The 26,008-nt window shown below is 33.8% G+C and overlaps 1 protein-coding gene across 4 annotated transcripts in view; it reads left to right on the top strand.

Annotated features, from left to right (window-relative positions):
- The window catches only part of LOC121195273 (mediator of RNA polymerase II transcription subunit 13-like), a 101,115-nt gene that overhangs the window by 40,509 nt on the left and 34,598 nt on the right, over positions 1-26,008 (top strand). For all 4 annotated transcript variants that reach the window (XM_041058623.1, XM_041058625.1, XM_041058624.1 and 1 more), the window contains 2 exons: positions 3,328-3,412; positions 6,345-6,428. In XM_041058623.1, coding sequence (XP_040914557.1) covers positions 3,328-3,412; positions 6,345-6,428 — 169 coding nt within the window. The remainder of the gene's footprint in view (positions 1-3,327; positions 3,413-6,344; positions 6,429-26,008) is intronic.

Genomic DNA, 26,008 nt, shown 5'->3' with positions numbered 1-26,008 from the left:
ATGAGACAGAGAAAGAGGAATGCTCAGAGAAAAGAGACAGAGAGAAACAGATAGAGATGGAAAGACAGGGTGAGATACAGAGGATGGGAAGGAGAGGTGGAAGTGCAGAGAGTGGTAGTGGCGACCCAGTTCCATCACTGCTTGTTTGTGTTTGGGGTGGCGCAGCAGTTAAGAGCATTGTGGCACGGGGATGGGGGAAGGAAGGTTGTGTGAAATAAACATGCATTTGTAAGGGCATTACCTCACTGTGCACACTCAGAAACACACAGTATGCACACACGTGCAAAGTCAGGCACAGGGCTTGCACTGGCACAACGGCACTTTGGGAACCACTACTTACTCACACATACGTGAACACGAACACACGTGAATGATAATTTTTATACCTGATGTTCCTCTCATGCTGATATGTTGCTAGGTCTGTTGCAAACATCCATGCACACTGCATATACACAAATACACTGTGTTCATGCACATCTGTACACACACTGTTTATTGGACCATTTGGAGAACAAATATAATTTTTGCCACATCAGCCCAGGTCATTCTTGTCTGTGGTATTTTATTTTAGGATGTTTTCAGTTTCAATGTACACAATAAAAATACCAAATCAAATCTGCTCCTCAAAGGGTTTGCTGTTTTTCTTTGAAATAGATGAGAGCAAACTGAACATCTGTATGTTTTGAACTGTTGGTTGGACACAGCAAGCAAACTGAAGAGATCACTGTGGGCATGGGGAGCTTGCAAATGACTTTTATTTGTTTATTGAATTTTTTTCCCACTACTTTTAAACATTTTAAAGACTACAAGATTAATCATTAGCCGCAGCCCTAAAACTAAATATTTTTACTCACTTAGAGGGAGTCTGGTGCTTAATCAGTCAGTCCATTTGCATTCTCTCCTTATTTCTACTCTCAGTGGAATCAAACATACCTTCTGGGGTCTATATGGGACAAAAAATCTTGGTGAAAATAAATTTTAAATGGATCTGCTTCTTTAAAAAAAAATCTGGCTATTTATCAGTGAAACTCAGTAGAAACCAAAAATGATGAGCCTTCAGTTTAATCTAATTGAGACTGAGGTTGATTACATCCAGTTCCTTTAAAATCTTTCAGGCATGATGCAGTTCCCTGTAGCTCAGCCTGTGATGAATGATGGATCATGATGCTTTAAAGCCCTATTGCACTTAGCTGTGCATTTAGTGTCTCCAGCACGCTTCTCCCTTGGGCCATCTGTGTTCTTCCTCTGATTAACAGGCAGTAAAAACTCAGATCGTGGTGGTTACTGACTGACTGTTGTTGAAATGACAGTTTCATGGTGTTTCCTCCAAGTATAAGCCTCTCACATCCCTATGGGATATCACTGCTTTAGTATATGAGATCATTGTTTTTTTCACACTCCCTTTTCTATATTATGTTTGTGTGTAGCTGTGTGTGCATGCCTGTGCGGATGCCTGACCTTGTTTGCTTGCAGCAGTGATTTGTCACACCTTGTGTTGATATGGTGCAGTGAGCTGGCTCTTTGACAACTACAATATAAACAGGAGCGTCTAATGTGGTTTGCATGTTTCCAGGCATCTAAGTATGTGCTGTTACCACTGTTGGGATTTGTAAAACACATTGTATCTGCTCTTTTAGGAGCTACAAAGTCATGTGCAGGACTTAGGAGAGGAAATGTGGAAAAGTTTCCTTTCAGTCTTCTCAGGGGTGTGTGGTTCCGTTTTGTCAACTTTTGGATGGAAGACTTGGGAGGATGTGAGTCAGTGACACAGTTTTGGTGTAATAGGGGTCAGGAGCCTACTGTGGAGCTGGTCATGAGGGGAGTAAATGAAGATGGGTTGTGGAGGATTGGCAGAGTGGGGGAAGAAGAAAAGTTGGGGTATTTTTAAAAGCTGGAGAGAGAGGGAGATATAGAGACAGTGAGAGCTAATGAGCTGGATTTGCTGGAGACTTGGCATTCTGCTCATGGTGCTCGCTCTATCTCTCTCCTCTGTAGAAGAGCTGGCTCGAGCGAGCTTCCTGTCTGAGCCCTGAAGCAGGAGTAAATGAGGGGTGGGTGGGGGGAGGAAGGGGTGGTGGTGGAGGGGTGTTGGAAGCAATAGAACAGAGGAAGGAGGAGAAGGAGGAGGGTGAGGGGCGGGAGGGACCAGTGTTGAAATTGAATGCCAGGGCGCCATGTTCTCACCGCCAGCGTTTCCATGGTTACAGGGTAATTCTGGCGAGTAAGGAAATTTCATTCACTGTGGTATGAAGAAGAAGAAGAAGAAGAAGAAAAAAAAAACAGGAGGGAAATATCAACAAAGAATCCAAGGAGGAGAAAGGTATACCCCCCCCAAAAAAAGAGAAAGAAAATCAAGGAAGACAAATAAGAGGAGGAGGAGAAAGAGAAGGAAAGAGAAAACCTCTACTGGGGTTTATGCCACCCATCCCCCAGGCGATCTGCCTCTGCTTCTGTCTCTCGTTCTTCTTTTTTTTTTTTCTTGTGTATTTCTGTGATGCTTGGTTTGTTTGCCACCACCCTATAAGCAAACACAACACCCACCCACAATCCTCCAGTTCTTCCAGCAGCCCTGCAGGTATATGGCAAAGAACAAAGAGAAACACTGTTAACTGGCCGCTGTGTGTGTGTGTGTGTGTGTGTGTGTGTGTGTGTGTGTGTGTGTGTGTGTGTGTGTGTGTGTGTGTGTGTGTGTGTGTGTGTGTGTGTGTGTGTGTTCTGTCTTTTTGGGAGGAGGGCAATGGGGGTTGGTGCCAGGGTGTAGGATCGGAGGGTTAAAGAAATCAGGAGGGTGCAAAATTGTTTCACAACACATTTGACACACATGTGAACTGGCTGCTGACATGTCAGGGGCTCAGGCAAAGTGCAGCTGATTTCGTAGATTTCAAAGGGAAAGGAGTGTTGAGCTGAAACTCTGTGTGCATGTACAGACCTGAGTACCAAAGCATGTGTGTCAGCCTGCGCAGATACAGGCGCACTCTCGCTCTCCAGCTAACTGGGCTTGACAACTGCATGGGGTTTGACTGGGCTGTCGCTGCAGCCAACCTGACAGCTGCACAGCCAAGCACACACACGCACTTGCACACACAGGTTTAAGTGTAATTTCCGATATAATGTGTGCAGGTTTTTCTCATTTGCACATGCAGCATTTTTTGACAGAGTGAGCTATGAACACATGACGCTGAATCATGTGTTGTTTATTATCCTCAAGCTGGTGTGTGCAGATGTTTTGCTATCACTGAAAATATAATTTAAATTTTAATCACCGAGATAATAAAATATTAATATTTATAATTTCATCAATGTCCTTTTTTCTCCCCCATCTTTCAGTGGCTGAGGAGGGACTCTGGGAGTGTGGACTGTCCTACGAGTGCAGGACTCTCCTGTTCAAGGCCATACACAACCTGCTGGAAAGGTAAAAACATTGCCATTTTCCAGAAGTACCTCTTAAATACTAAGACACCTATGATGAAATTATATAATAATTTGAGATTAACTTTTAACTTAAAATAAAATACTGACTTAACTACATTTTGTTGTTAATGCTTCTACACTTTTATATAAGTAAAATCTTGAGTGCAGGACCGTTACTTTTGCTGGAGTAGTTTTATAGTATGGTATTGCTACTCTTACCTAAGTAAATTATTTGAATATTTCTCCCACTTCTGCTTGAAAGTCAGAAAAAATCTGTTTCTATGAATTTAATAAAATTACAATAGCTGAAAGCAGGGTTTATAAACAGCGTGCAGATAGTGTGTAGAAATTGAGTTTCTGTGATGGATGAAGATTTTATCTTCTGGTTTACTGGACAAGACAGGCTCCAGTTAATGTGCACCCACATGCATTTACTACTGCATGCATTTAATACTGCATAATTTATATTGCACTTTTCCGTATACTCTTAAAAAAAATAAAAAGAATGATGTATTTGATGTTTTAACCTTACATATATTATATAGAGCTTAATAACAAAAATAACAATCATTAAAAATATCACTAATCTAATATGTCTCTTCTAAGTAAATGAGAATGATGTTTTGGATTTTGTACAAAAAAATCACAGAGCAAAAGAACTTTAAGTCTAATTGATAGACAGCTTTAGTTTTCTTCCAGAAGCTTCACCTTAATGAAATTATAACCTGAGTGCTGAATCACTTGCTCAAGTACCCAAAGCTCTCCTTTCTGAGTCAGAGCCATCTGTTAAATGAAGCAGCACATATTTGCTCTCTATTAAGTTAAGCATCAGTGATCATCATAGGGGGCAGGCTGAATTAACCTTCCTATTACCTTGAAGCTAACTCCTTTTATAGCTCAGTATTTCACCACAGGAGGGATCACTTCCACTTTCTCTTTCATATCGTACAGGTGAAATTGACCTCTGTCATGGGGGCTGTTTTTATTATTGTTATGATTATTTAGAACAACTGTAGATTTTAATGACAAATAAAGCAGTTATGAATATTTCAGTAACACACACACACACACACACACACACACACACACACACACACACACACACACAGAATGACAATAGTTACAAAAACTAAATTACAAAATATTATGAAAAATATTTAATGTATAAACTGTGTGGATTTTATTGAGTGTTGCTGACTTTGTCAAAGCTCCACAGACAAAGGCTCCTGATGGCATAGTCCTAGAAAGTCTTGGTTCCTTATTTTGAATTTTTCAGCATAAGACTGGAATAATAGCAAGGAAGTGAAGGGTTTTGTGGTTGGTTGAAATCTCAGAGTAATCAGAGACAGACTGGTATTTGTTTAGGTAAGAAAGTCTGACATCTGCCATTGGTGCTAAGGCTAGATTTATAAAAGCCCACTGCAGCAGGCTTTTAATACAAAGGGAATCCTCATTTTATTAGGATTTATCAATGGACATAAATTATCCTCAAAGTCAATTCAGAAGTTAGCATCTAAAAGTGTAATGTTCCAGCGTGTAACCTTAGAGTGGGACAAAACAAAAGATATATACAATGGTAGTAAAATGTACATTAGTCAAAAGACACTGAATAATATACATTATCCATACCATGCAGAGCGCCATACTATAGTATATAACTATATGAAAGAAAAAACAGAAGCACTTCTTCGCCAACAAGTTTATAAAAAAGTGCTTGATGAACGCTTGAGTTTGGTTCAGCTTCTCCATGCAATGTTTGACAGTTACTGTGGCCAGAAAATTGAAGGTGGTGCCACCCCAGTGCTGGGGTGGGACTAATAAAATACAAAGTGACTGCTCCACATTAAATACAGCTTTTTTTTAAATGTCATTTAAAAAAAGTTGTTTCAGAGAGAGAGAGAGAGAGAGAGAGAGAGAGAGATGATATGTGCAGTGAGCAGCCGTGGATAGAAAAGAAAGCGTGCCAAAGATGGTAGAGCTGGAGGCTGAAAGATTTGGATGGCTGGCCAGAGTCTAGTTGAATGGAGAGGGGTTCATAAAATCATTTTGTAATTCCTTGACCTGGGTCAGAGGATCTAGCCGGGAATTCTCTGGCAACTGCACACAGAGACAAGTCAAACTTCTGAGGGCACTGAGTTTTGTCTGTGAAAGGAGGCTGAAATGAGGTGAAGAAGTGCACAGATAGTGGAACTGCCAAATAGGGAACATGATGACTGAACTGTTTGATGTGATCAAATTTTGACCCGATGAAAGGAAACAGAGGTTTGGGAAGCTATGTGTAAACGTGCACTCCACTTTGGGGCAGGCAGATAAGCAAAAGATTACCTTTACTTTTCCTGTGCACTTGTCATAAACTCCACATTTCAGACTTTGCCCAGATGCAGCTGAGGGACAGTCCCTGCTGCAGTTTATGCGTAATAAGTGAAATCATAAAACACTTCTAACAGCCAGAAAGCCAACGTTAGAGTCAATATTATTCTGTTTTTCATTTCTTGCTGCTCAATTTAGCCCTAGATAGAAAGGATACAAGAAAATGATTCAACTTGTGCAAGGTCAAGTAAATATAAAAATACATCAAACTGTTTCTGCTTCTTATAAGCTTTGAAATTATTCATAACAAGGCCAGAAAACAATATTATGGAAGCTGTTGCTGAGAAACAATTTGCAGTGTAATGAAATACAACACTCTGCCACAAGCTACGGCTTCAAAAATCACCAGTTGAATCAAAACCTCTCTGAGCTTCACAAGAATACTACTTGTTGCACAATTCTTGTACTTGTACATGATGTTGTTCAGGTGGTGCTTTTAATCAGTCATCCTCCTGTACATAATGAGAGAGAGAAGAAGACAGAGATGTTAAACCATTTCTCTCTAGCTTTTTCTTTGTCTAATGAAGGATTTTCTTTCTTTTTACTTCTCTTTACTGCTGCAGATGTTTGATGGATAAGGGGTTTGTGCGGATTGGGAAGTGGTTCTTCAAGCCACACAACCTGGAAGAAAAGTCTTTGGGCAACAGGTAAGTGAACGTACAGCACACACGTGCCACTGACTTGTTACCACAGTGGTTCTTCGGCATGTTTTGTGTCTCTGTGCCCGTGAGGCGTCATGTATGTTAGACAGTGAGAAATATACACCACAGTAGTCAGAATGTGTGACCACGTGGGTGCGTGCCAAAGTGTGACACGGCTCAGCAGTGTGAACAGCTTTCATGTGATTCAGTATTTGCAGTGTCTCCACTCCTTGATGTTCCAGCGGCTGGCTCATGGTGTGAGACTATTAAAAAGCAGGGCAGTGAATGGTGGTGAGAGGTGAGAGCTGAGCTGAGTCGAGCTCTCATGTCTCTCTCTCTCCCTCTCTCTCTCTCTGGGTGAGGAGAGGATGGTTGCGTGTGTGTGTGTGTATGTGGTGTGTGTGTGTGTTGGTGTCATGCTGTGTAACTGTGTAGGCAATGTGGGAGACAGACAGAGAGACTGAAACAGAGTAAAAAGAGGGGTGGGTGTGATGACAGCAGCTCAACTTGTTGCTTCAGCCATAATGGTTGCCTCTCACAGCTCAGTCTGCCCAATTCAGCTTCTCCTGCTGGTTGGAGCATTCCTTACATCTATAACATAGCAAGGCTCAGATGCTAAGTATTCCAGTAAATGGCTCTGAGGAAACCACTTAGCTGTCAAATGGCTCATTTTAGAAATCTGTTTGAATATTGCTTAGAGGCAGCAACCACAAAAGTCATCCATGTATTTATATTTGCTTTGTAGTTTCGGAACTGGAAAGCTGTAAATTGCATTGTCATTCAAACGTGGTGCAAATTAAGCGACACACAGGAAACGCTTGCTCTAGAAAGTTGCTGACACAAGTGCAGTCTGCTGTGATGTGCTGTAGCAAACTCAGGTTTAGCTGTTCAGAGCAGGTGGAAGTCCCTAAGTGAGGCACACTATGTGACACTTTGAGAGCGTGTGTCGCTTGTATTGCATACTTATAGCGCTCTGAGAAATTCTGTGTGGAAGCTTGAATTCTTTGTATGTAAAAACAATCTGATGCGAAATAGACTATGCACACAGGTAATAAATTAAAGGAAAAAACTAAATAAATGAGTAGAGAAACATAATAAATGCAGATGCTTTCTTAAAGGGTGCATTTAATGTGATGTGAATCATATCTTAACAGCCACCAGATCACAACCCAGATAAATAACTATAGGAGATTGTGGACTGAGGTGTTAGATAGCGCTCTCCACCACCATCATAAAAATACCAAATGATTGAATATCTTATAGCAGAAAGGCTTTCATCCAGTTCTAGAGACTTGTAGAATCTATAACTAGAAGCACTGAAGCTGTTGTTTTTTCCTCTATCAACTGCCTGCACATCCAATATAAACTATAATATCTTGGACTCTAGCTCACAGTAACTAAAAGTGAGTGTATACATGATTATAAAGTTTGTATCTCATAAACACTTAACACTTCATATTCTACACCAAACTTCTCACATTTTATCTCACACCCTCACTAGCCGCACAAGGTGACCCCAGTTTCTAGTTAGCATGGATATTTTTATTTTCTTTTTGTCTTGTATTTCAGAGGTTGTGACATCTTTTACAGATTCTCTGTGTATCTATAGTCTGTGTGCCTTCATCGGGCATATTGTCCTGTTTGACGAGTGGAAGTTGCTCATTATAAAGAAAAAAATAAAGAAAAATATGAAATGCAAATATAAGCAAATATAACAGCATCACAAGTTGCCAAATGGGAGAGTCACAGGCAGAGCTGATTTAAAATGAGGAGAGAGAGCCATAGAAGAAGAATAATTCATGTATTAGAGACTGAATAAGTTTTGTTTGGTTGAAGGATTGTATGAAGACACCAGTCCCTGAGTATATGTGTATGCTTTTGCATACTGTATGCATACAAACCTTTGTTGAGTATGAAGGTTTCGGATCTGGAATTACGCTCAGTGTCAGAGTGTGTGCAGTGATTTACGTGTGTATCTCTTTAATACATCATGTAATTCCTTATCATTTTGACTACTCTGTATGAATATGTTGTCAGCTGGTACGCCCCCTGCTGAGCCAGTCTCGACTTGTACTGCCTGTGAATTATTGAACATCCTGGAAGGAAAGACACAGAAGGAGAAAGAGAAACAGAGAGAAATGTTCTTGAGCAAGCAGACACTAACAAATATAAATCTTATGTGGATGGCTGCACTAGTCCCATTTTTTTCATGGTTATGCTCTGCAGCCGTTGCATGTATCACAGTGTGCAAGTGAAGCATGACAATTTTTTTCTTTTGACATATCTCCACTGCTTGCTTCCACCACACATGCAGACACACACAGAGACCTAAATACCCACACACACCATCCCTTGTTTCCAGTGTTGCCCTACAATTGACAGTGTGAGACCTAAGAACCCCTGCAGATCCCTGGCCATCAGTGTTTTCATGCCATGAGGGAACATTGCTCAGTTAGGCATACACTGACCTCCTGCCTCAGCTGTAACCAGCTCCTTTGTCTCTTCTTCACTCCCACACTGTGCTTTTTATTCCCAACAGGGGGCGCTTCATCCATGCCATGCCCCCTTACCCGTGCCAATTCCTGCTCCTTGGCGCTGCTGCCTTTGTCAGGCTTATCTGGTGTTTATCTTGTATGTGTCCCAGGGCATGGCGAGGATTGGCACATCCAGGAGAAGATTCCCAAACCAACCTCTTCCTCTGCTCACCCCCCCCCCCCCCCCCCCCCCCCCCACCCTCCTCAGCCCAACACTCCCTGCTCTCTTTGTGTCTGAATGGGAGGAAAGTACTCTGGGTTGGTAACGGATTGCGTCAGACAGTGAGGGGGAGCGAGAGAGAGTTACAGGAATACAGAGAGAGTGTGAGAGAGGAGGAATGAGAGAGAGGAAGAGCAGGCAGGAGGCTCGGTGTGTGTGGTGGGGAGGTGGGGATCAGAGAAAGTGGGGGGTCATAAATTAATCATTACTTTAGACGGGTGAATGGATGTATTAGAGTCTGTCTCTCTCATTAGTTTGGTCAATTCTATGCATGCCAAGTACAGCACACAGTATATTTGTTAATCTACGTGCTCTCATCTGCATTCGTGGCCATATGCGTAAGAAATGCTCATATATTGCAGTGTAACAGAGATGTCCTCCGGTACTTGACCGTGAAACAAAAACAAGTCCGCCTACAACAACTACTTCAAAATCTCAGAAATCCTTACTTGACCTGACAGAATAGCTTTTTTAATACACTACAAGTTCTCTCCTTGCCTCTCCTCTCCTCAGGGACCAGTGACATTGAGATATTAGCCATCTCCTAGGCAACAGACATTTGGTGTTAGGCCACATGAACAAGGTCACAGAATCTCCAGAAATACAAACAACAAAAAATATGAAAAGCATTCCCTCCCCTCTCACCCCTGGTCCTCTGTCCTCTGTATCAGACCTGTGTGATAAATTTACTAATGATTGTTTATCTTTATTTGTTTTCACAATTAAAATGTCATGTTAAATGGATAAGTGTGGGGGAGGAGGGAAGCTAGAGAGGTACAAAGTCCTCTCTAGTATGAAAAAATTCACCCATGTTTAATCATAAACATCAGACGGAAAATAATTAAAACCAAGAACAAATATAGCTGCAATCAGCAATATGGTGTCTGAGCAGATTTGTGAGCCCATGTAATTTTTGAATATTGAGCATATGGGTCAAAAGTTACAAGCAAAAACGCAATTTTGCTAATTACATCACCTCCTAATGGGCGAATGACACCAAATTTTTATTGCACACTTCAGAAGAAGTCTTAAAGCGTGGATGACTTAAAGACTGGTTTGCGTTGCAGAGATATGAGCAAAATCTGAAGTCTGAATTGGGGAGAGATTAGTAGAAAAATGAGCTGACTTGTTTGTCGGCGGCGCCGTCGATTTCCATTGGCTGTCAAGGAAATTTGGCAAGTTCTATCGATGGAATAACACACAGTATCTGCAGACATCAATTCATCAATCATTTAGTTCTAAATCCAAATATATCAAGTGATATGAGACAACACAAGAATTTTGCTAATTGCAGCACCACCATAGTGGCCGAAATGACACCAAATCTGTCCTGTCCCCTCGGGACGTGATCACGAAGCACGTGACCAAAGTTTGTTTCATGTTTTATTCATGTTTTAGAAAGACCTCAAAATGTCATAAAAAACGTCATAATATAGTAAGGCTTCAAAATATGCCAAAAAAAGTCATTTTAGTAAGACCTCAAAATGTCATAAAAAATGTCATACTATAGTAAGGCGTCAAAATCGGCCAAAAAAAGTCAAAAGAAATTTTTTAAATCAAAATGTCATAAAAATGGTCATAGTATAATAAGGCGTCAAAATCGGCCAAAAAACGTCAAAAAATTTTTTGACCTCAAAATGTCATAAAAAACGTCATAGTATAGTAAGGCGTCAAAATCGGCAAAAAAAAGTCAAAAAATTTTTTGACCTCAAAATGTCATAAAAAACGTCATAGTATAGTATGGCGTTTTTTTCGGGCAAAAAAAGTCAAAATTTTTTTCGACCTCAAAAAGTCATAAAAAACGTCATAGTATAGTATGGCGTTTTTTTCGGACAAAAAAAGTCAAAAATTTTTTCGACCTCAAAAAGTCATAAAAAACGTCATAGTATAGTAAGGCGTCAAAATCGACCAAAAAAAGTAAAAAAAAAATTTTGACCTCAAAATGTCATAAAAAAGTCATAGTATAGTAAGGCGTCAAAATCGACCAAAAAAAGTAAAAAAAAATTTTGACCTCAAAAAGTCATAAAAAACGTCATAGTATAGTATGGCGTCTTTTTCGGGCAAAAAACGTCAAAATTTTTTTCGACCTCAAAAAGTCATAAAAAGCGTCATAGTATAGTATGGCGTTTTTTTCGGACAAAAAAAGTCAAAAATTTTTTCGACCTCAAAAAGTCATAAAAAACGTCATAGTATAGTAAGGCATCAAAATCGACCAAAAAAAGTCAAAAATTTTTTTGACCTCAAAAAGTCATAAAAAACGTCATAGTATAGTATGGCGTTTTTTTCGGACAAAAAAAGTCAAAAATTTTTTCGACCTCAAAACGTCATAGTATAGTATGGCGTTTTTTTCGGGTAAAAAAAGTCAAAATTTTTTTCGACCTCAAAAAGTCATAACAAACGTCATAGTATAGTATGGCGTTTTTTTCGGACAAAAAAAGTCAAAAATTTTTTTGACCTCAAAAAGTCATAAAAAACGTCATAGTATAGTAAGGCGTCAAAATCGACCAAAAAAAGTAAAAAAAAATTTTGACCTCAAAATGTCATAAAAAACGTCATAGTATAGTATGGCGTTTTTTTCGGACAAAAAAAGTCAAAAAATTTTTCGACCTCAAAAAGTCATAAAAAACGTCATAGTATAGTAAGGCGTCAAAATCGACCAAAAAAAGTAAAAAAAAATTTTGACCTCAAAATGTCATAAAAAACGTCATATTATAATAAGGCGTCAAAATCGACCAAAAAAAGTCAAAAAATTTTTTGACCTCAAAAAGTCATAAAAAACGTCATAGTATAGTATGGCGTTTTTTTCGGACAAAAAAAGTCAAAAATTTTTTCGACCTCAAAAAGTCATAAAAAACGTCATAGTATAGTAAGGCGTCAAAATCGACCAAAAAAAGTAAAAAAAAAATTTTGACCTCAAAATGTCATAAAAAAGTCATAGTATAGTATGGCGTTTTTTTCGGACAAAAAAAGTCAAAAATTTTTTCGACCTCAAAATGTCATAAAAAACGTCATAGTATAGTAAGGCGTCAAAATCGGACAAAAAAAGTCAAAATTTTTTTCGACCTTAAAATGTCATAAAAAACGTCATAGTATAGTAAGGCGTTTTTTTCGGACAAAAAAAGTCAAAATTTTTTTCGACCTCAAAATTTCATAAAAAACGTCATAGTATAGTATGGCGTTTTTTTCGGGTAAAAAAAGTCAAAAAAAATTTTTGACCTCAAAAAGTCATAAAAAACGTCATAGTATAGTATGGTGTTTTTTTCGGACAAAAAAAGTCAAAATTTTTTTCGACCTCAAAATGTCATAAAAAACGTCATAGTATAGTAAGGCGTCAAAATTGGCCAAAAAGTCAAAAAAATTTTTGACCTCAAAATGTCATAAAAAACGTCATAGTATAGTAAGGCATCAAAATCGACCAAAAAAAGTCAAAAAAAATTTTGACCTCAAAATGTCATAAAAAACGTCATAGTATAGTATGGCGTTTTTTTCGGACAAAAAAAGTCAAAAAATTTTTCGACCTCAAAAAGTCATAAAAAACGTCATAGTATAGTAAGGCGTCAAAATCGACCAAAAAAAGTAAAAAAAAATTTTGACCTCAAAATGTCATAAAAAACGTCATATTATAGTAAGGCGTCAAAATCGACCAAAAAAAAGTCAAAAAATTTTTTGACCTCAAAAAGTCATAAAAAACGTCATAGTATAGTATGGCGTTTTTTTCGGACAAAAAAAGTCAAAAATTTTTTCGACCTCAAAAAGTCATAAAAAACGTCATAGTATAGTAAGGCGTCAAAATCGGCCAAAAAAAGTCAAAAAATTTTTTGACCTCAAAAAGTCATAAAAAACGTCATAGTATAGTATGGCGTTTTTTTCGGACAAAAAAAGTCAAAATTTTTTTCGACCTCAAAAAGTCATAACAAACATCATAGTATAGTATGGCGTTTTTTTCGGACAAAAAAAGTCAAAATTTTTTCGACCTCAACAAGTCATAAAAAACGTCATAGTATAGTAAGGCCTCAAAATCGACCAAAAACAAGTCAAAAAATTTTTTGACCTCAAAAAGTCATAAAAAACGTCATAGTATAGTATGGCGTTTTTTTTCGGACAAAAAAAGTCAAAATTTTTTTCGACCTCAAAAAGTCATAAAAAACGTCATAGTATAGTATGGCGTTTTTTTCGGACAAAAAAAGTCAAAATTTTTTTCGACCTCAAAATGTCATAAAAAACGTCATAGTATAGTATGGCGTTTTTTTCGGGTAAAAAAAGTCAAAAAAATTTTTGACCTCAAAAAGTCATAAAAAACGTCATAGTATAGTATGGTGTTTTTTTCGGACAAAAAAAGTCAAAATTTTTTTCGACCTCAAAATGTCATAAAAAACGTCATAGTATAGTAAGGCGTCAAAATCGACCAAAAAAAGTCAAAAAAAATTTTGACCTCAAAATGTCATAAAAAACGTCATAGTATAGTATGGCGTTTTTTTCGGACAAAAAAAGTCAAAAAATTTTTCGACCTCAAAAAGTCATAAAAAACGTCATAGTATAGTAAGGCGTCAAAATCGACCAAAAAAAGTAAAAAAAAATTTTGACCTCAAAATGTCATAAAAAACGTCATATTATAATAAGGCGTCAAAATCGACCAAAAAAAGTCAAAAAATTTTTTGACCTCAAAAAGTCATAAAAAACGTCATAGTATAGTATGGCGTTTTTTTCGGACAAAAAAAGTCAAAAATTTTTTCGACCTCAAAAAGTCATAAAAAACGTCATAGTATAGTAAGGCGTCAAAATCGACCAAAAAAAGTAAAAAAAAAATTTTGACCTCAAAATGTCATAAAAAAGTCATAGTATAGTATGGCGTTTTTTTCGGACAAAAAAAGTCAAAAATTTTTTCGACCTCAAAATGTCATAAAAAACGTCATAGTATAGTAAGGCGTCAAAATCGGACAAAAAAAGTCAAAATTTTTTTCGACCTTAAAATGTCATAAAAAACGTCATAGTATAGTAAGGCGTTTTTTTCGGACAAAAAAAGTCAAAATTTTTTTCGACCTCAAAATTTCATAAAAAACGTCATAGTATAGTATGGCGTTTTTTTCGGGTAAAAAAAGTCAAAAAAAATTTTTGACCTCAAAAAGTCATAAAAAACGTCATAGTATAGTATGGTGTTTTTTTCGGACAAAAAAAGTCAAAATTTTTTTCGACCTCAAAATGTCATAAAAAACGTCATAGTATAGTAAGGCGTCAAAATTGGCCAAAAAGTCAAAAAAATTTTTGACCTCAAAATGTCATAAAAAACGTCATAGTATAGTAAGGCGTCAAAATCGACCAAAAAAAGTCAAAAAAAATTTTGACCTCAAAATGTCATAAAAAACGTCATAGTATAGTATGGCGTTTTTTTCGGACAAAAAAAGTCAAAAAATTTTTCGACCTCAAAAAGTCATAAAAAACGTCATAGTATAGTAAGGCGTCAAAATCGACCAAAAAAAGTAAAAAAAAATTTTGACCTCAAAATGTCATAAAAAACGTCATATTATAGTAAGGCGTCAAAATCGACCAAAAAAAGTCAAAAAATTTTTTGACCTCAAAAAGTCATAAAAAACGTCATAGTATAGTATGGCGTTTTTTTCGGACAAAAAAAGTCAAAATTTTTTTCGACCTCAAAAAGTCATAAAAAACGTCATAGTATAGTATGGCGTTTTTTTCGGACAAAAAAAGTCAAAATTTTTTTCGACCTCAAAATGTCATAAAAAACGTCATAGTATAGTATGGCGTTTTTTTCGGGTAAAAAAAGTCAAAAAAATTTTTGACCTCAAAAAGTTATAAAAAACGTCATAGTATAGTATGGTGTTTTTTTCGGACAAAAAAAGTCAAAATTTTTTTCGACCTCAAAATGTCATAAAAAACGTCATAGTATAGTAAGGCGTCAAAATTGGCCAAAAAGTCAAAAAAATTTTTGACCTCAAAATGTCATAAAAAACGTCATAGTATAGTATGGCGTTTTTTTCGGACAAAAAAAGTCAAAAAATTTTTCGACCTCAAAAAGTCATAAAAAACGTCATAGTATAGTAAGGCGTCAAAATCGACCAAAAAAAGTAAAAAAAAATTTTGACCTCAAAATGTCATAAAAAACGTCATATTATAGTAAGGCGTCAAAATCGACCAAAAAAAGTCAAAAATTTTTTTGACCTCAAAAAGTCATAAAAAACGTCATAGTATAGTATGGCGTTTTTTTCGGACAAAAAAAGTCCAAAATTTTTTCGACCTCAAAAAGTCATAAAAAACGTCATAGTATAGTAAGGCGTCAAAATCGACCAAAAAAAGTAAAAAAAAAATTTTGACCTCAAAATGTCATAAAAAAGTCATAGTATAGTAAGGCGTCAAAATCGACCAAAAAAAGTAAAAAAAAATTTTGACCTCAAAAAGTCATAAAAAACGTCATAGTATAGTATGGCGTTTTTTTCGGGTAAAAAAAGTCAAAATTTTTTTCGACCTCAAAAAGTCATAACAAACGTCATAGTATAGTATGGCGTTTTTTTCGGACAAAAAAAGTCAAAAATTTTTTTGACCTCAAAAAGTCATAAAAAACGTCATAGTATAGTAAGGCGTCAAAATCGACCAAAAAAAGTCAAAAAAAATTTTGACCTCAAAATGTCATAAAAAACGTCATAGTATAGTATGGCGTTTTTTTCGGACAAAAAAAGTCAAAAAATTTTTCGACCTCAAAAAGTCATAAAAAACGTCATAGTATAGTAAGGCGTCAAAATCGACCAAAAAAAGTAAAAAAAAATTTTGACCTCAAAATGTCATAAAAAACGTCATATTATAATAAGGCGTCAAAATCGACCAAAAAAAGTCAAAAAATTTTTTGACCTCAAAAAGTCATAAAAAACGTCATAGTATAGTATGGCGTTTTTTTCGGACAAAAAAAGTCAAAAATTTTTTCGACCTCAAAAAGTCATAAAAAACGTCATAGTATAGTAAGGCGTCAAAATCGACCAAAAAAAGTAAAAAAAAAATTTTGACCTCAAAATGTCATAAAAAAGTCATAGTATAGTATGGCGTTTTTTTCGGACAAAAAAAGTCAAAAATTTTTTCGACCTCAAAAAGTCATAAAAAACGTCATAGTATAGTATGGCGTTTTTTTCGGACAAAAAAAGTCAAAATTTTTTTCGGCCTCAAAATGTCATAAAAAACGTCATAGTATAGTATGGCGTTTTTTTCGGGTAAAAAAAGTCAAAAATTTTTTCGACCTCAAAATGTCATAAAAAACGTCATAGTATAGTAAGGCGTCAAAATCGGACAAAAAAAGTCAAAATTTTTTTCGACCTTAAAATGTCATAAAAAACGTCATAGTATAGTAAGGCGTTTTTTTCGGACAAAAAAAGTCAAAATTTTTTTCGACCTCAAAATTTCATAAAAAACGTCATAGTATAGTATGGCGTTTTTTTCGGCCAAAAAAAGTCAAAATTTTTTTCGACCTCAAAAAGTCATAAAAAACGTCATAGTATAGTATGACGTTTTTTTCGGACAAAAAAAGTCAAATTTTTTTTCGACCTCAAAAAGTCATAAAAAACGTCATAGTATAGTATGGCGTTTTTTTCGGCCAAAAAAAGTCAAAATTTTTTTCGACCTCAAAATGTAATAAAAAACGTCATAGTATAGTATGGCGTTTTTTTCGGATAAAAAAAGTCAAAAATTTTTTCGACCTCAAAAAGTCATAAAAAACGTCATAGTATAGTAAGGCGTCAAAATCGACCAAAAAAAGTCAAAAAATTTTTTGACCTCAAAAAGTCATAAAAAACGTCATAGTATAGTATGGCGTTTTTTTCGGACAAAAAAAGTCAAAAATTTTTTCGACCTCAAAAAGTCATAAAAAACGTCATAGTATAGTAAGGCGTCAAAATCGACCAAAAAAAGTCAAAAAATTTTTTGACCTCAAAAAGTCATAAAAAACGTCATAGTATAGTATGGCGTTTTTTTCGGGCAAAAAAAGTCAAAATTTTTTTCGACCTCAAAAAGTCATAAAAAACGTCATAGTATAGTATGGCGTTTTTTTCGGACAAAAAAAGTCAAAAATTTTTTCGACCTCAAAAAGTCATAAAAAACGTCATAGTATAGTATGGCGTTTTTTTCGGGTAAAAAAAGTCAAAAAATTTTTTGACCTCAAAAACTCATAAAAAACGTCATAGTATAGTATGGCGTTTTTTTCGGACAAAAAAAGTCAAAAATTTTTTCGACCTCAAAAAGTCATAAAAAACGTCATAGTATAGTAAGGCGTCAAAATCGACCAAAAAAAGTCAAAAAATTTTTTGACCTCAAAAAGTCATAAAAAACGTCATAGTATAGTATGGCGTTTTTTTCGGACAAAAAAAGTCAAAAATTTTTTCGACCTCAAAAAGTCATAAAAAACGTCATAGTATAGTAAGGCGTCAAAATCGACCAAAAAAAGTCAAAAAATTTTTTGACCTCAAAAAGTCATAAAAAACGTCATAGTATAGTATGGCGTTTTTTTCGGGCAAAAAAAGTCAAAATTTTTTTCGACCTCAAAAAGTCATAAAAAACGTCATAGTATAGTATGGTGTTTTTTTCGGACAAAAAAAGTCAAAAATTTTTTCGACCTCAAAATGTCATAAAAAACGTCATAGTATAGTATGGCGTTTTTTTCGGGTAAAAAAAGTCAAAAAAATTTTTGACCTCAAAAAGTCATAAAAAACGTCATAGTATAGTATGGCGTTTTTTTCGGACAAAAAAAGTCAAAAAATTTTTTGACCTCAAAAAGTCATAAAAAACGTCATAGTATAGTATGGCGTTTTTTTTTTCAGGTAAAAAAAGTCAAAAATTTTTTCGACCTCAAAAAGTCATAAAAAACGTCATAGTATAGTATGGCGTTTTTTTCGGCCAAAAAAAGTCAAAATTTTTTTCGACCTCAAAATGTAATAAAAAACGTCATAGTATAGTATGGCGTTTTTTTCGGATAAAAAAAGTCAAAAATTTTTTCGACCTCAAAAAGTCATAAAAAACGTCATAGTATAGTAAGGCGTCAAAATCGACCAAAAAAAGTCAAAAAATTTTTTGACCTCAAAAAGTCATAAAAAACGTCATAGTATAGTATGGCGTTTTTTTCGGACAAAAAAAGTCAAAAAATTTTTTGACCTCAAAAAGTCATAAAAAACGTCATAGTATAGTATGGCGTTTTTTTCGGACAAAAAAAGTCAAAAAAATTTTCGACCTCAAAAAGTCATAAAAAACGTCATAGTATAGTAAGGCGTCAAAATCGACCAAAAAAAGTAAAAAAAAATTTTGACCTCAAAATGTCATAAAAAACGTCATAGTATAGTATGGCGTTTTTTTCGGACAAAAAAAGTCAAAAACTTTTTCGACCTCAAAAAGTCATAAAAAACGTCATAGTATAGTAAGGCGTCAAAATCGACCAAAAAAAGTCAAAATTTTTTTCGACCTTAAAATGTCATAAAAAACGTCATAGTATAGTAAGGCGTTTTTTTCGGCCAAAAAAAGTCAAAATTTTTTTCGACCTCAAAATTTCATAAAAAACGTCATAGTATAGTATGGCGTTTTTTTCGGCCAAAAAAAGTCAAAAAGTTTTTCGACCTCAAAAAGTCATAAAAAACGTCATAGTATAGTATGGCGTTTTTTTCGGACAAAAAAAGTCAAAATTTTTTTCGACCTCAAAAAGTCATAAAAAACGTCGTAGTATAGTAAGGCGTCAAAATCGACCAAAAAAAGTCAAAAAATTCTTTGACCTCAAAATGTCATAAAAAACGTCATAGTATAGTAAGGCATCAAAATCGACCAAAAAAAGTCAAAAATTTTTTCGACCTCAAAAAGTCATAAAAAACGTCATAGTATAGTATGGCGTTTTTTTCGGACAAAAAAAGTCAAAAATTTTTTCGACCTCAAAAAGTCATAAAAAACGTCATAGTATAGTAAGGCGTCAAAATCGACCAAAAAAAGTCAAAAATTTTTTTGACCTCAAAAAGTCATAAAAAACGTCATAGTATAGTATGGCGTTTTTTTCGGACAAAAAAAGTCAAAAATTTTTTCGACCTCAAAAAGTCATAAAAAACGTCATAGTATAGTATGGCGTTTTTTTCGGGTAAAAAAAGTCAAAAAATTTTTTGACCTCAAAAAGTCATAAAAAACGTCATAGTATAGTATGGCGTTTTTTTCGGACAAAAAAAGTCAAAAATTTTTTCGACCTCAAAAAGTCATAAAAAACGTCATAGTATAGTATGGCGTTTTTTTCGGGTAAAAAAAGTCAAAAAATTTTTTGACCTCAAAAAGTCATAAAAAACGTCATAGTATAGTATGGCGTTTTTTTTCGGACAAAAAAAGTCAAAAATTTTTTCGACCTCAAAAAGTCATAAAAAACGTCATAGTATAGTATGGCGTTTTTTTCTGACAAAAAAAGTCAAAAATTTTTTCGACCTCAAAAAGTCATAAAAAACGTCATAGTATAGTAAGGCGTCAAAATCGACCAAAAAAAGTCAAAAAATTTTTTGACCTCAAAAAGTCATAAAAAACGTCATAGTATAGTATGGCGTTTTTTTCGGGCAAAAAAAGTCAAAATTTTTTTTGACCTCAAAATGTCATAAAAAAACGTCATAGTATAGTATGGCGTTTTTTTCGCACAAAAAAAGTCAAAAATTTTTTCGACCTCAAAAAGTCATAAAAAACGTCATAGTATAGTATGGCGTTTTTTTCGGGTAAAAAAAGTCAAAAAATTTTTTGACCTCAAAAAGTCATAAAAAACGTCGTAGTATAGTAAGGCGTCAAAATCGACCAAAAAAAGTCAAAAAATTTTTTGACCTCAAAAAGTCATAAAAAACGTCATAGTATAGTATGGTGTTTTTTTCGGACAAAAAAAGTCAAAAATTTTTTCGACCTCAAAATGTCATAAAAAACGTCATAGTATAGTAAGGCGTCAAAATCGACCAAAAAAAGTCAAAAAATTTTTTGACCTCAAAAAGTCATAAAAAACGTCATAGTATAGTATGGCGTTTTTTTCGGACAAAAAAAGTCAAAAATTTTTTCGACCTCAAAAAGTCATAAAAAACGTCATAGTATAGTATGGCGTTTTTTTCGGGTAAAAAAAGTCAAAAAATTTTTGACCTCAAAAAGTCATAAAAAACGTCATAGTATAGTATGGCGTTTTTTTCGGACAAAAAAAGTCAAAAATTTTTTCGACCTCAAAAAGTCATAAAAAACGTCATAGTATAGTATGGCGTTTTTTTCTGACAAAAAAAGTCAAAAATTTTTTCGACCTCAAAAAGTCATAAAAAACGTCATAGTATAGTAAGGCGTCAAAATCGACCAAAAAAAGTCAAAAAATTTTTTGACCTCAAAAAGTCATAAAAAACGTCATAGTATAGTATGGCGTTTTTTTCGGGCAAAAAAAGTCAAAATTTTTTTTGACCTCAAAATGTCATAAAAAAACGTCATAGTATAGTATGGCGTTTTTTTCGCACAAAAAAAGTCAAAAATTTTTTCGACCTCAAAAAGTCATAAAAAACGTCATAGTATAGTATGGCGTTTTTTTCGGGTAAAAAAAGTCAAAAAATTTTTTGACCTCAAAAAGTCATAAAAAACGTCGTAGTATAGTAAGGCGTCAAAATCGACCAAAAAAAGTCAAAAAATTTTTTGACCTCAAAAAGTCATAAAAAACGTCATAGTATAGTATGGTGTTTTTTTCGGACAAAAAAAGTCAAAAATTTTTTCGACCTCAAAATGTCATAAAAAACGTCATAGTATAGTAAGGCGTCAAAATCGACCAAAAAAAGTCAAAAAATTTTTTGACCTCAAAAAGTCATAAAAAACGTCATAGTATAGTATGGCGTTTTTTTCGGACAAAAAAAGTCAAAAAATTTTTCGACCTCAAAAAGTCATAAAAAACGTCATAGTATAGTAAGGCGTCAAAATCGACCAAGAAAAGTAAAAAAAAATTTTGACCTCAAAATGTCATAAAAAACGTCATAGTATAGTAAGGCGTCAAAATCGACCAAAAAAAGTCAAAATTTTTTTTGACCTCAAAATGTCATAAAAAACGTCATAGTATAGTATGGCGTTTTTTTCGGGTAAAAAAAGTCAAAAAATTTTTTGACCTCAAAAAGTCATAAAAAACGTCATAGTATAGTATGGCGTTTTTTTCGGACAAAAAAAGTCAAAAATTTTTTCGACCTCAAAATGTCACAAAAAACGTCATAGTATAGTAAGGCGTCAAAATCGACCAAAAAAAGTCAAAAAATTTTTTGACCTCAAAAAGTCATAAAAAACGTCATAGTATAGTATGGCGTTTTTTTCGGACAAAAAAAGTCAAAAATTTTTTCGACCTCAAAAAGTCATAGAAAACGTCATAGTATAGTATGGCGTTTTTTTCGGGTAAAAAAAGTCAAAAAATTTTTTGACCTCAAAAAGTCATAAAAAACGTCATAGTATAGTATGGCGTTTTTTTCGGACAAAAAAAGTCAAAAATTTTTTCGACCTCAAAAAGTCATAAAAAACGTCATAGTATAGTATGGCGTTTTTTTCTGACAAAAAAAGTCAAAAACTTTTTCGACCTCAAAAAGTCATAAAAAACGTCATAGTATAGTAAGGCGTCAAAATCGACCAAAAAAAGTAAAAAAAAAATTTTGACCTCAAAATGTCATAAAAAAGTCATAGTATAGTAAGGCGTCAAAATCGACCAAAAAAAGTAAAAAAAAATTTTGACCTCAAAAAGTCATAAAAAACGTCATAGTATAGTATGGCGTTTTTTTCGGGCAAAAAAAGTCAAAATTTTTTTCGACCTCAAAAAGTCATAAAAAACGTCATAGTATAGTATGGCGTTTTTTTCGGGTAAAAAAAGTCAAAAAATTTTTTGACCTCAAAAAGTCATAAAAAACGTCATAGTATAGTATGGCGTTTTTTTCGGACAAAAAAAGTCAAAATTTTTTCGACCTCAACAAGTCATAAAAAACGTCATAGTATAGTAAGGCCTCAAAATCGACCAAAAAAAGTCAAAAAATTTTTTGACCTCAAAAAGTCATAAAAAACGTCATAGTATAGTATGGCGTTTTTTTCGGATAAAAAAAGTCAAAATTTTTTTCGACCTCAAAAAGTCATAAAAAACGTCATAGTATAGTATGGCGTTTTTTTCGGACAAAAAAAGTCAAAATTTTTTTCGACCTCAAAATGTCATAAAAAACGTCATAGTATAGTATGGCGTTTTTTTCGGGTAAAAAAAGTCAAAAAAATTTTTGACCTCAAAAAGTCATAAAAAACGTCATAGTATAGTATGGTGTTTTTTTCGGACAAAAAAAGTCAAAATTTTTTTCGACCTCAAAATGTCATAAAAAACGTCATAGTATAGTAAGGCGTCAAAATTGGCCAAAAAGTCAAAAAAAATTTTGACCTCAAAATGTCATAAAAAACGTCATAGTATAGTAAGGCGTCAAAATCGACCAAAAAAAGTCAAAAAAAATTTTGACCTCAAAATGTCATAAAAAGCGTCATAGTATAGTATGGCGTTTTTTTCGGACAAAAAAAGTCAAAAAATTTTTCGACCTCAAAAAGTCATAAAAAACGTCATAGTATAGTAAGGCGTCAAAATCGGCCAAAAAGTCAAAAAATTTTTTGACCTCAAAATGTCATAAAAAACGTCATAGTATAGCAAGTCGTCAAAATCGACCAAAAAAAGTCAAAAAAAATTTTAACCTCAAAATGTCATAAAAAACGTCATAGTATAGTATCGCGTTTTTTTCGGACAAAAAAAGTCAAAAAATTTTTCGACCTCAAAAAGTCATAAAAAACATCATAGTATAGTATGGCGTCTTTTTCGGGCAAAAAACGTCAAAATTTTTTTCGACCTCAAAAAGTCATAAAAAACGTCATAGTATAGTATGGCGTTTTTTTCGGACAAAAAAAGTCAAAAATTTTTTTGACCTCAAAAAGTCATAAAAAAAGTCATAGTATAGTATGGCGTTTTTTGGGACAAAAAAAGTCAAAAAATTTTTCGACCTCAAAAAGTCATAAAAAACGCCATAGTATAGTAAGGCGTCAAAATCGACCAAAAAAAGTAAAAAAAAATTTTGACTTCAAAATGTCATAAAAAACGTCATAGTATAGTAAGACGTCAAAATCGACCAAAAAAAGTCAAAAAATTTTTTTCGACCTCAAAATGTCATAAAAAACGTCATAGTATAGCAAGGCGTTTTTTTCGGCCAAAAAAAGTCAAAATTTTTTTTGACCTCAAAAGTCATAAAAAATGTCATAGTATAGTATGGCGTTTTTTGGGACAAAAAAAGTCAAAAAATTTTTTGACCTCAAAAAGTCATAAAAAACGTCATAGTATAGTATGGCGTTTTTTTCGGCCAAAAAAAGTCAAAAATTTTTTTGACCTCAAAAAGTCATAAAAAAAGTCATAGTATAGCAAGGCGTTTTTTTCGGACAAAAAAAGTCAAAATTTTTTTTGACCTCAAAAAGTCATAAAAAACATCATAGTATAGTATGGCGTTTTTTGGGACAAAAAAAGTCAAAAAATTTTTTGACCTCAAAAAGTCATAAAAAACGTCATAGTATAGTATGGCGTTTTTTTCGGCCAAAAAAAGTCAAAAATTTTTTTGACCTCAAAAAGTCATAAAAAAAGTCATAGTATAGCAAGGCGTTTTTTTCGGCCAAAAAAAGTCAAAATTTTTTTTGACCTCAAAAAGTCATAAAAAACATCATAGTATAGTATGGCGTTTTTTTCGGACAAAAAAAGTCAAAAATTTTTTCGACCTCAAAATGTCATAAAAAACGTCATAGTATAGTATGGCGTTTTTTTCGGGTAAAAAAGTCAAAAAATTTTTTCGACCTCAAAAAGTCATAAAAAACGTCATAGTATAGTAAGGCGTCAAAATCGACCAAAAAAAAGTTAAAAAAAATTTTGACCTCAAAATGTCATAAAAAACGTCATAGTATAGTATGGCGTTTTTTTCGGACAAAAAAAGTCAAAATTTTTCTCGACCTCAAAATGTCATAAAAAACGTCATAGTATAGTAAGGCGTCAAAATCGGCCAAAAAAAGTCAAAAAAAATTTTGACCTCAAAATGTCATAAAAAACGTCATAGTATAGTAAGGCGTCAAAATCGACCAAAAAAAGTCAAAAAATGTTTTGACCTCAAAAAGTCATAAAAAACGTCATAGTATAGTATGACGTTTTTTTCGGACAAAAAAAGTCAAAATTTTTTTCGACCTAAAAATGTCATAAAATACGTCATAGTATAGTAAAGCGTCAAAATCAACCAAAAAAAGTAAAAAAAATTTTTGACCTCAAAAAGTCATAAAAAACGTCATAGTATAGTATGGCGTTTTTTTCGGGCAAAAAAAGTCAAAATTTTTTTCGACCTCAAAATGTGATAAAAAAAACGTCATAGTATAGTATGGCGTTTTTTTCGGTCAAAAAAAGTCAAAATTTTTTTCGGCCTCAAAATGTCATAAAAAACGTCATAGTATAGTAAGGCGTATAAATCGGCCAAAAAAAGTCAAAAATTTTTTTGACCTCAGAATGTCATAAAAAACGTCATAGTATAGTATGGCGTTTTTTTCGGCCAAAAAAAGTCAAAAATTTTTTCGGCCTCAAAATGTCATAAAAACGCATAGTATAGTAAGGCGTCAAAATCGGCCAAGAAAAGTCAAAATTTTTTTTGACCTCAAAATGTCATGAAAAACGTCATAGTATAGTAAGGCGTATAAATCGGCCAAAAAAAGTCAAAATTTTTTTTGACCTCAGAATGTCATAAAAAACGTCATAGTATAGTAAGGCGTCAAAATCGGACAAAAAAAGTCAAAATTTTTTTCGACCTCAAAATGTCATAAAAAACGTCATAGTATAGTATGGCGTTTTTTTCGGGTAAAAAAAGTCAAAAAAATTTTTGACCTCAAAAAGTCATAAAAAACGTCATAGTATAGTATGGTGTTTTTTTCGGACAAAAAAAGTCAAAATTTTTTTCGACCTCAAAATGTCATAAAAAACGTCATAGTATAGTAAGGCGTCAAAATTGGCCAAAAAGTCAAAAAAATTTTTGACCTCAAAATGTCATAAAAAACGTCATAGTATAGTAAGGCGTCAAAATCGACCAAAAAAAGTCAAAAAAAAATTTGACCTCAAAATGTCATAAAAAGCGTCATAGTATAGTATGGCGTTTTTTTCGGACAAAAAAAGTCAAAAAATTTTTCGACCTCAAAAAGTCATAAAAAACGTCATAGTATAGTAAGGCGTCAAAATCGACCAAAAAAAGTAAAAAAAAATTTTGACCTCAAAATGTCATAAAAAAGTCATAGTATAGTAAGGCGTCAAAATCGACCAAAAAAAGTAAAAAAAAATTTTGACCTCAAAAAGTCATAAAAAACGTCATAGTATAGTATGGCGTCTTTTTCGGGCAAAAAACGTCAAAATTTTTTTCGACCTCAAAAAGTCATAAAAAACGTCATAGTATAGTATGGCGTTTTTTTCGGACAAAAAAAGTCAAAAATTTTTTCGACCTCAAAAAGTCATAAAAAACGTCATAGTATAGTATGGCGTTTTTTTCGGGTAAAAAAAGTCAAAAAATTTTTTGACCTCAAAAAGTCATAAAAAACGTCATAGTATAGTATGGCGTTTTTTTCGGACAAAAAAAGTCAAAAATTTTTTCGACCTCAAAAAGTCATAAAAAACGTCATAGTATAGTAAGGCGTCAAAATCGGCCAAAAAGTCAAAAAATTTTTTGACCTCAAAATGTCATAAAAAACGTCATAGTATAGCAAGTCGTCAAAATCGACCAAAAAAAGTCAAAAAAAAATTTAACCTCAAAATGTCATAAAAAACG

Source organism: Toxotes jaculatrix, chromosome 16 (assembly GCF_017976425.1).
Source record: "Toxotes jaculatrix isolate fToxJac2 chromosome 16, fToxJac2.pri, whole genome shotgun sequence".
In the NCBI taxonomy this organism is placed as follows: domain Eukaryota; kingdom Metazoa; phylum Chordata; class Actinopteri; family Toxotidae; genus Toxotes; species Toxotes jaculatrix.
This window is presented reverse-complemented; position numbering and strand designations above follow the sequence as displayed.